Source organism: Elephantulus edwardii, unplaced genomic scaffold (assembly GCF_000299155.1).
Source record: "Elephantulus edwardii isolate Elephantulus edwardi_28Jun2011 unplaced genomic scaffold, EleEdw1.0 scaffold00254, whole genome shotgun sequence".
Lineage (NCBI taxonomy): Eukaryota > Metazoa > Chordata > Mammalia > Macroscelidea > Macroscelididae > Elephantulus > Elephantulus edwardii.
Genome location: NW_006400004.1, coordinates 2,972,705 through 2,983,949, shown reverse-complemented (window position 1 = coordinate 2,983,949; position 11,245 = coordinate 2,972,705). Strand labels below are relative to the sequence as shown.

The window sequence follows — 11,245 nt, the reverse complement described above, 5'->3', positions numbered from 1 at the left end:
CTATGAGTCGGAAACGACTCGACGGCACATAACAACAACAACAACAACAACAACAACAACAACAACAACAACATTAATTAGTATAACAAATAGCATCAATAAAATTTTGGTGGTTTAATTTTCTTAAAAGTTTGCAAGAAGCCATCTACTTTGTAACTTTTGGTCTATCCCTACTGGAACAATGAAACAGAACAACTAGGCAAAGGACTAATCATTTCTCTGTATCTGTGCAAAGTAGTAAGGTATATAGAAATAATTAGTTCTAATTGAAACTAATTGATACATACATTAAAACAATGAGTCCCAAGGACTAATGACTACACAAACTTCCACCTCTACAACCCTGAGGCCAGAAGAACTAGATAGTACCCTGTTACCTACCACTGCTGCAACTCTAAAAGGGATCCCAGGCAGAATGGGTGAAAAATTACCAAAATTGAAACATAAAAATAGTCAGACTTGCTGCTCTGAGACACTGATGAAATCCTTGAGATTATGACCCATTGTAGGGGGAAGAAAACTCACCCTTGTATCTTAACTTTCAGTCAAACAGCAAAAATCATCTAAGATGAACAATAACATTAGGGAGTCACTCACTCCCTAGAATAATCCACCGAGTAAGATCAAATGGACAGCATCTGCCCAAATATAGAGTTTAGAATAGGATAGAAGGATAAACGGAAATGAGAATTACTGAGAGGAAATTAGAATAATGTAGTTACAATCGAAACCCACTGGTTTCCAATCAATTCCAATTTGTATAGGAGAGTGCTTATCTTTCTCCACAGTGTGAGTGGTAGATCCAGACTACTGACTTATGGGCTGCTGATAGGTGGTGTGAAGTTAAGTATGAATATGAACAATAAATCTGAACCTTACCCTATTCTATGCCATCCGCATCATCTGACTCGATTCCATTGTTAGAGGCACTGTGTCGACTAGTCCACTTCCCAGAGGATCTTCCTTTCTTTAGCTGACCCTCCACCTTTCCGTGTATGATGCCCCTTTCCAGGGATTAGCCCCTCCTAACAACATGTCCAAAGTATGTGAGATGAAGCTTCACCATCCTTGGCTCGAAGGAGAACATTGATTGTACTTTCTTCAAAGGCTAGCATCCTGATATGTACTATGCCAATAGGGCTCTTATTGCAATTAATGCCATAAAATCAAATGTATATGAATAGTTTAATGGAAAATCATTCAGTGAATGGTTAAATGGAAACTCTGCTTTGTAAAATTGCACTCAAGTAATAATAAAACATAAATACTATGATTTATCAGAAAAGATGTTTATTTCCTGTATTAGCATCTGTGTCAGCTAGCTTTTCTTGAAGTCCTTCAGGGGCCCAGATTCTTCCTGTGTGGGCTTCTACTTCCTCTCATTTGTTGGCATTTTCTACACTCAGCAGCAGTGGGGAAAGAAACAGGAGTGAGCTTCAATGGGAAATTTTTAGGGCTAGATTTGAAATGCTCTATCTATTGGCTAAAACTCATTCAAAGCTATGTCTAATTATAGAAGATGTATTTGAGTTGTGTGTACAGTTTCTAAAAGAAACAAATTTTAGTAGTCTCTGCTTTCTTTCAGAGTTGTTGGGAAGATTGGATGAAGTAATATGTGTAAAATGTTAGCATAGTGCATGACATTTTGAGGTATATACTTTTTAAAGGAATTTTGGAAGCTGTGGTGAAATAGTGTGTAGGGAGTTGAGATATTAGCAAGGCCATTGCCTCTGGCTGTCTGAACTAACCAGTGGCTCGATGGGAGAAAGATGGGCAGTCACCTCCCATGCAATTTATAGCCTTATGAACCCCTTTTAGGGTCAGCTATGAGTCAGAGCTGACTCCACTGACAATGAATTTGGATGGTTCCCCCCACCTCTCTCCTTTTCACTGAGCACAGCTAATTAACTCCACTTCTAGTAATTTGTGTTATGTTTTAATTATTGGTAATAATCATAATAACTAATGTTAAAAATAATTATTCTTAGTAAATCCTTTGTTTTGTTTGGGTTTTTTAGCATGGTGTTATTGCTACAGAAGATGAAGAATATTTTATTGAACCTTTAAAGAATACCACAGAGGATTCCAAGCATTTTAATTATGAAAATGGTCATCCTCATGTTATTTATAAAAAGTCTACTCTTCAGCAACGACATCTGTATGATCATTCTCTTTGTGGGGTTTCTGGTGAGTTGAGTGTACGGCTTTTACAAAGTGTGTTGCTGCTTTCTCCTTAAGCAAATATAGTAAGAGTAATAATACAAGTTTATAAATATTTAAATGATTAAATTTGTAGAGTGTAATACAAGTTTATAAGTATTTAAATGATTAAATTTGTAGAGAGTAATAATACAAGTTTATAAGTATTTAAATGATTAAATTTGTAGAGTGTAGAGAATTCTAATGGCCTAGTGTGTAAGGATTGTGCTACCAACCCAAAGACAGGTGATTTGAATCCACCAGCTGCTCTGTGGGAGAAAGATGGGCGATCTAATCCCAAGCAATTTGCACCCTCTGAAAAATCACTGAAGGGTCAGCTATGAGTCAGTTCCAACTTGATGACACATAACAACACCACCAACAACAATAGAGAATGTCTAAGACATATCACTTACCAGCCGATTCAAGTTAATTTTGGAAGACCTTTTAGAAACCGACCCTCAATGGAATAAATTGATACGGTGGCTGCAATAAATATAACAACAAATCTGAAGATAGGGAGCGCCAGTTAAATGTTTCTCCCTGCTGTCCATAGTCACTATTAGTTAGAAATGACATGATGACACCCAACAACAACATTATAAGCTTATAAAATTATAGGAAAGTTCCAGGTTCTACTGCTCATACTCAAAGGGAGGCGATCACGCAGATTGAACATCAAGTGTTAAGGATCATGGAACCATTTTGAATTTTTTTTTGCCACTTGGATCTTAAGTAGACCAATTTTTTGCTATCTGGAGGATATACTATTGAAATAAGACATGGTGAGTTACTGCTTCTATTGAAACTTGATATTAAAGGCACTTATTTAATAAACATAAATTTCAGCAAAATCTGATTCTTTTCATAATCTTCCTGTCTCTTCACTTTCTTTTTTTTGTTTTGTTTCTTCACTTTCTTAAAAGTTTCAGACAACATTTACCTAAACACAGTTTTTAAAAGAAGTTAGAAAAATTGAGAATAGTGCAACTTTCTCTCAAGTGTGTATATATATACATTTGCCTTTTCCTCACTAAATTTCTTATGGAAATGGGAAATATTTCCATCCAATAGCAAGATAATGTTATATGTGAAAAGTATAAAATGAATATGTGGACTAACTCTATGGATAAGATGAGTTTATAAATTAGAGAAATTATTGCAACTTTTTTTGTACAGAAAGATTTCTTCTATATTGAAGACCAACTATCTGAAAGGGGGGGGAAGGATAAATATATTATACATTAACATATGGAGGCAAGTTGTTCCAGAATCATGATATTTAGATTTATTTTAGTGGTAATTCTAGACTTTGGAAAAGTAATATATTGGATGCTTTTGTCAGTGTAGGGAGATATTTTTTATCTAGAAGGCTACCAAGTTGCACAGCCCAGAATGTTTTAATCCACCAGCTATTCTGGGGAGAAAGGTGCACAATCTTCTCCCAGATGATTTATAGCCTCCTGCTGGATGGAGGATCAAACTATGACTTGGTTTAGACTCAACACTACATAACAACAACAACCTATGTAAAAAAATAATAAAAATCTTTATAATAGTGTTTTATAGAGCAATAGAATTGGGTATCTTTAAGAACTTTTAATAACAGCATCTTTAAATAAAGGCACGAGAGTATCTTACAAATAAATTTTTGCAACATCAATGTCCTCCATCAGAACTGCCTGAGGTTATTATTTTTTTTTATTTCAACTTGGATTTTTTTTGTTTGTTCTTTGTTTTATTTAATATTAAAACTCATACAATGTGTTTCACTCATTCCTTCATTCACTTTGTGTTTCATATGATTACTCCCATGTATTGTGTTTTATAAAATTAATCACCCTTGATCTATAATCTCTATATCCCATCTTTCCAAGTTTCCATTGGATCTTTCCTAATTCCTTCACCCTCTCCTTCCACGCATAAAAATGTGCAACCCTATGATTTCCTCCCTGCCACTCTCAGCATCCTGGCTCTCTTCCCCTTCCTGCCTTGGACTTTCATACACATCTTACTAATTATCCTTAAATTTTTACAATAATGGTCTTAGATAATATTTGTTCTCATGAGACTGATCTAGTTCACAGCATAATGCTCTCGGTCTCTCTCATTTTATGTAGCACTTTTTGAAATTGTTGCTCCTGAGAGCTACAACATGTGAATATACCACAATTTCTCAACCCATTAGTTTGTTGTTGGACATGTGGGCTGTTTCCATGTTCTTGTGATGGTGGATAATACTGCTATGAATGTCAGTGTACAAGCCTTCATTTGTGTCTTAGTTTTGTTTTCCTTGGGGTATATTTCTAGCAGTGGAATAACTGGGTCATATGATATGTCTACATGCAGCTTTTCAAGGAAATGCCAAACTGCCTTCCAGAGTGGTTGTACCGTTTTACAATCCCATCAACAATGTATGAGAGTTCCAATCTTTCCACATCCTCACCAAGATTTCTTGCTTGGGGTCCTTTTAAATTTTGCCACTGCTACTGGGATGAAATGGTATTTCATTGTGGTTTTGATTTGCAGCTCTCTGCCAGTTATTTTGATCATTTCTTCATGGGTCTGTTGGCCATACAAATGCCTTTCTATGTGAAAAGTTATTCCATGTCTTTTGCCTATTTTGTTATTAGCTGTTATCTGTCTTTTTCTTTTGGAGGCCCTGTAGTATTATATAAACATTTCTTATAGGACCCTTGTTTGAGATGTCATTGCCAAATGTTTTTCCCCAGTCAATAGGCTTCCCTTTCACCCTATAGGAAAAAAGTTTTGATGTACACAGGAATTTAATCTTTAAAAGGCCCCATTTATTGATGTTATCCTCTTTGTGCATTTCTGGCTATATTTGCCAGCGTATTTGTATCATAGTCTAGGCTTTCTAAGTTTCACCCCACTTTGTCTCTTACATTCTTTATGGTTTGAGGCTTTACTCCTAGATTTCTGATCCACCTTGATATTTCCAATTGCCTTTTCTATCTCTGAAAAATGAATTTGATATTTGTATTGGCATTGTGTTAAATATGTAGATTGATTTTGATAAGATTGTCATTATTAGTATATTAAATCTTCCTATCCGCTGGGAAAGTCCACTGTCATGGACTTCTCCAGAATACTGAAGAGCAATGATGTCAGTCTGGAGACTAAGGTGCTCTTGATCCAAGCCAATCCAAGTATTTTCATTTACTTGCTATGCATCAGAAAGCTCGACAGTGTCTAGGGCTGATAGAAGGATAATTGATTCCTTTGAGCTGTGGTACTTTAGAAGAGTGGACTGGTTCATATTGGAGATGGTGAAATCAGGCTGCTCCTTGGAAACAAGGATTCTGAGGTTCCATCTCATGTACTTTAGACATGTTGCCAGGAGAGACCAGTTCCTGGAGAGGGCCATCATGCTTTGGAGGGTGGAAGTGTAGCACAAGAGAGGAAGACCCTCGATGAGATGCATTGACTCAGTGACTGGAGTAATGGGGGTAGATGTTTCAGTGACAAAAAGGTTGGCTCAGGATAGAGCAGGGTTCAGAGCTGTTGTACATGGGGTCTGTATGAGTCACAGGTGACTCGATGGCACATAACAACAACAACAACAACAACATCTATGAAAAGGGAACATTTTTCTATTAGCTTAGGTCTCTTACAGTTTTTTTGCTGTAGTGTTTTATAGCTTTCTTTATAAAGGTCTTTTGTGTGTCTAGTTATGTTTATCTCTAAGTGTCTCAGTTTGTGGTTGGCTATTGTAAATAGAATTACTTTTTTAGTTTCCTTCTTTGTGTTTTCTTTGTTACTGATACTTGGATATTAAGCTTGTATCCTTTCATTCTACCAAATTATTCTTTTGGTCTAACAGTTTTTGTTGACTCCTTGGGGTTTTCTGTGTACACTATCATATCGTCTGCATAGAGTGACAGTTTTACCACCTCTTTGCAGATCTTTATGTCTCTTATTTCCTTCTCTTGTCATATTGCTCTAGCATGTACTTCCAATACAATATTGAATAGGGTAGTGAAAATGGGCAGCCTTGTCTGGTCACTGTTTGCAAGGGCAATGCCTTTAATTTTTCTCCATTGATAATGATATTGACTCTTGGTTTTGCACATGTACCTTTCACTATGTTGAGGAAATTCTATTTCTCTTCTTTTTTTAGTATTTTAATCAGGATTGCTGCATTTTGTGGAAGACTTTTTATGCATCAATTGCTAAGATCAATTGCTAAGATTTTTGTTATTTGCTTTGTTAATGTGTTGAATTTCACTGATTGTCTTTCTTTTTAAATTTTTTTTATTATTGAAATTTTAATGAAAGTTTACAGAGACATTGGACTTCCATCCATTCATTGTTGCACATTTTCCTTCATGCCCACCCCTCCCCTCCAGTTCACTTTTCTCTCTTAAAAGGAAAAAAATTCTTTCATTGTTATGCAATTCCTCCCTCATGCACCTTCCTCCCCCGCCCCCCTTCTCTTTATGATGCAGCTCTTATTCTGGACTCTTGTCATGAAAATAATACCTAATCATATATTCCTTTTCAACATTTCTCTCCCTCATTTGTTTCAATGCAGTATACATTATTTATCCCCTCTTTTCTTAGGTTCTCCCTGATTGTTTTTCTTATGTTGAACAGTCACACTTGGTCATGATGAATTATTTTTTTAATCTACTGTTGGATTTTATTGGCCAGGATTTTGTTAAGGATTTTTTTCATCTATTTCATGAGAGATATTGATCTTTAGTTTTATTATTTGGTAATATCTATATCTGGTTTTGTTATTAGGGTTGAGCTTTCTACATAGAGTGACCATGGGGTTGTTCTTCTTTTTCTGTTATTTTGAAATAATTTAAATGTAATGTTTGATAAAATTCAGCCATGAAGCTATCTGACTTCATGGTCCAGGATTTGTGTGTGTGTGTGTGTGTGTGTGTGTGTGTGTGTGTGCGCGCGCACGCGCGCAGGAGTCTTTTAGTGACTTGCTCATTTTCTTCTTTTGTGATGGATTTGTTCATCTATCTATGCCAGTCCAGGTAAGGCATGAGTTTCAAGGTATTTGTCTATTTTCTCTATGTATAGCTTTCCATAGTATTACAGTATTATCAATTTAATTTGATCTGATTCTATTGTGATGTCACCTCATTAACTGAGCTATTTGTGTCTTCTCTTTATTTTGTTAAGTTTACCAATTGTCAATATTATTGACATTTCAAATAACCAACTCCTGGTCTTGTTGATGGTTTCAATTATTTTTCCATTTTCTATCTCATTGATTTTAGCTCTTACCTTTTCTTCTAGAGGATATGAGATTAGATTGTTGTTATTTTTCTATTTAATGGAGGTGTTGAATTAGATCATTAATTTTGCCTCTCTAATTTCTTTTTTATGTGTTTGCTGATTGCTAAGAATTGCCCCCTGAGGACCACCTTAGATGTATCCCAGAGTTTTTGGTATATTGTATTTTCATTATCATTTGTTTTGGGGAACTTTTTATTTCATTCTTTATTTCTTCTATAATCAAATCATGTTCTAGCACAGTGTCATTTAGCTTTCACAGTAGTGATTCTATCCTTTTTGAAATTTCTAGCTTTATGGCACCGTGATCTGAAAAGTTATGTCATATTATTTCATATATTTTTTTATTTGTTGAAGCTTGCTTTGTGTCCTAATATATGATCAGTTTGGGAGAGTTTACTATGTGCACTTGAGAACAATGTCAGCTGACTTAAGTTGGGTGCAGTACATCTTCTAGGTCTAGTTGGCTAATTATATAGTTTAGATCTTCTGGGTCTTTGTTATGTTTCCTTGTATTTGACATATCCTTTGGTGAGAGTGGTGGGCTAAAGTCTCCTCCCACTATTGTCATGCTGTTTATTTATTTCTTCAGTTCTGATCTCTGTTATATGTGTTCAAGGTCTATCACTTGGTGTATAAATGTTGACCAAGGTTATGTCTTATTGACTATTGTGTTTTTAATCATTATATAGTGCCTTTCCTTATCTTTTATGGTGGTTTTCATCTTGAAGTCTGTTTTAACAGAGATTAGTATTGCTACTCCTGCTTTTTTTGGTGGATGCTGTTTGCTTGGTATATTCTTTCCAGACTTTGATTTTGCATCTGTCTTTTTTCTCATTTCTTAGCTATATCTCTTATAGGCAATAGATGGATGAACCTTTTCCTCCCCCTTTAATCTTTTCTACTTCTCTTTTTGTCTTTCTTGGTGTGTTTAATTCATTCACATTTAGTGTGATATTGACAGGCAAGCTTTTTTTTTTAAATTTTTTTTCCAATAAAATTTTACTCATAAAAAGGCAGCTGCCAGGTATGACCCACAGGCCATGTTTTGCCAACCTCTGATACGTCATGTGTGTACAAGTCCTTGGGTCCAGAGGTCCTCGGTCAGCATCCTATCAAACCAAGCATGGCAGAGCATCTGGGAGCCTCGAGGGGTGGGGTGCATTCAAGTTTTCTGTCCTGCCAGCCTGGCTCGGGGAAGTTCAGAGGGGAGCCTGCAGCCTTGAACCCAGGGTAGGCAGTACCAACAGCTGGGCATGGGGGGTTTGTCTTCTCACAAACGGATGCCCAGCTCGACGATCGTGCAGTCCCGTGCGCTGCCCAGCCTGCCCTGGTCACCGGCACCATGGCCACCTTGCCGTCCCATCAAGGTTTGGTGCTGAGTCCTGCAGGCAGCGGTGGGAGGGGGCATCGGGGGGCATACTCTGACCTTTTCCTCTCCGCCACGGACCTGGGTATCCAGTCTGAGAGGACAGTGGCCTGAGCTGAGCTGGCTGTGCCCGCCAGGAGGAGGGGGTGCTGGCCCACATCCGGGGCTGCGGCTGTGTTTTCTGATAGACCCTTTCCTGGGGGAATGAAGGAAGGAAGGAGTGGAGGATGCATCCATGCCTATCTCAAGGACCCAGAGGGCAGGCAGCCAGGGGACCCACATTTTTCCATGGACCGTACAGTTTTCATTTCAGACGTAAGCTGGGTGTACGAAGGGGGTGAACGTGGCCCAGTGGACGCTCTGACATGACAGAGCAGGATTGTGACAAGTGCCTGACCCAGGCTCTGCAGAGTCCTGGTTCCAGGCCCTGGGAATGCAAACCCAGCAGCCCCATTCACGACAGGCCCACAGCTCAAGTGCAGCCCTGGCTGGGACAGGAGAGGGTTCCAGAATGACCCCAGAGGCAAGCTTTTAGCATTTACATTTTGCTGTGTTTCTTTTTCTGTTGTTTCTGGTCACTAGGTCCATCTCCTTTTCTTTATTGTCTCTGTGTAAAGCCCTTCCCTTAAGATTTCTTGTAGTTTTAATCTAATTTCTCCCTCATATTTGATGAGTACAAGATCCTTGGCTAGCAAGTGTTTTCTTTCAACCTCCTGTCTATGCCATCCCATTGTTTTCTTTCTTGGATGGTTTCTGCTGAGAAATCAGAACTTAATCTAAGTGGTTCTCCTTTGTAGGTGCCTCTTTTATTTTCTTGTACTGCTTTTAGTAGTATATCCTTATACTTGACTTTGGAGAATTTGACTATGATATGTCTTGATGTTTCTCTTTTGTGGTATCATTTATTTGGTGTTTGATGAGCTTCTTGAATGTGGATTCCCAGTTCTTCATAATACCCAGGAATTTTTCTTCTAGTACTTCTTCCATAATTTTCTTAGTGTTTTCCTTATCCCCTTTGTGTTCTGGAATTCTGATAATATTTATGTTGTTCCTTTGATGTTATCACATAGGTGACACAGGCCATGGTCTTTGCAATCACTTGCTTTGTATCCGAGAGCTGGACAATGACTAGGGAGGATAGAAGGAGAATTGATGCCTTTGGGCTGTGGTGCTGGAGAAGAGTATTGAGGGTACCATGGACTGCTAAGAAAACGAACAGGTTCAATGTGGAAAGGGTTAAACCAGGCTGCTCCTTGGAGGCAAGGATTCTGAGGCTTTGTCTGACATACTTCGGACATGTTGCAAGGAGGGACCGATCCTTGGAGTGGGACGTCATACTTGGGAGGATGGAGGGACAGCGCAGGAGGGGAAGACCCTCTATGAGGTGGACTGATTCAGTGAGTGGGGTAATCGGGGTGGGTATGTTGGAGACAGTGCGACTGGCACAGGACAGATCAGGATTTAGGGATGTTGTATGTAGGGTCACTATGAATCATAAGCCACTTGACGGCACATAACAACAACTACAATAATCCCTTCTACAATTTTCTTAGTGCTTTCCTTGTCACCCTTGTGTTCTGGAATTCTGATCATATTTATGTTGTTCCCTTTGATGTTATCACATATGATTTCAGTGTTTTCATTATTTTCCTTCAGTCTCCTCTCTGAAGGCTTCATCTCTCAATTTTTCTTCTGGTATACTCCCACTGAGGTTCTTGTCTTCCAGTTCATTTACTCTATTCCATACCTTCTGTTCTACTTTTTATGTTCTTCCATTGTGTTGGAAACGTCTGCTATTCTGGTATTAATATCCTGAATTACATATGCATTTCTGTTATTTCCAGTACTATCTTGGCTGTGCCCTCTCTGTCTTGTGATGACTTTTTAAGTTCTCATACTTCTTTATGTATAGGATAAATTCGTTCTTCCTTCTTTTGCAGTTTCTTGCAGAGATGTTCAAGTTCCTCCATGTAGATATGCTTCTTATCGCTTTCTGTCTCTGAAACATTTATTTATGGCTTCCATTCTTTTTTCCATCTCTTGCAATTTATTCTGTAGTTTTTCCATATAACTCCTAATTACTGGCTGGAAGAGATCTATATTTGTTCCTCTCCCAAAGAAAGATGACCCAACACAGTGCGGAAACTATAGAAAAATCTCATTGGTTTCACATGAAAGCAAGATTCTACTGAAGATTATCCAAGGACAACTGGAACAGCACATCAGCAGAGAACTGCCAGAGGTCCAGGCTAGGTTTTGAAGGGGTCGTGGTACTAGGGATTTTGTAGCTGATGTTAGGTGAATCTTAGCTGAAAGCAGGGAATACCAGAGGAATGTCTATCTGTGTTTCATTGACTATGCAAAGGCATTTGACAGTGTGGATCATAACAAACTGTGGCT

The 11,245-nt window shown here is 38.0% G+C and overlaps 1 protein-coding gene across 1 annotated transcript in view; it reads left to right on the top strand.

Annotated features, from left to right (window-relative positions):
• The window catches only part of ADAMTS6 (ADAM metallopeptidase with thrombospondin type 1 motif, 6), a 509,355-nt gene that overhangs the window by 18,480 nt on the left and 479,630 nt on the right, over positions 1-11,245 (top strand). The window contains exon 3 of the mRNA XM_006899365.1: positions 2,019-2,187. Coding sequence (XP_006899427.1) covers positions 2,019-2,187 — 169 coding nt within the window. The remainder of the gene's footprint in view (positions 1-2,018; positions 2,188-11,245) is intronic.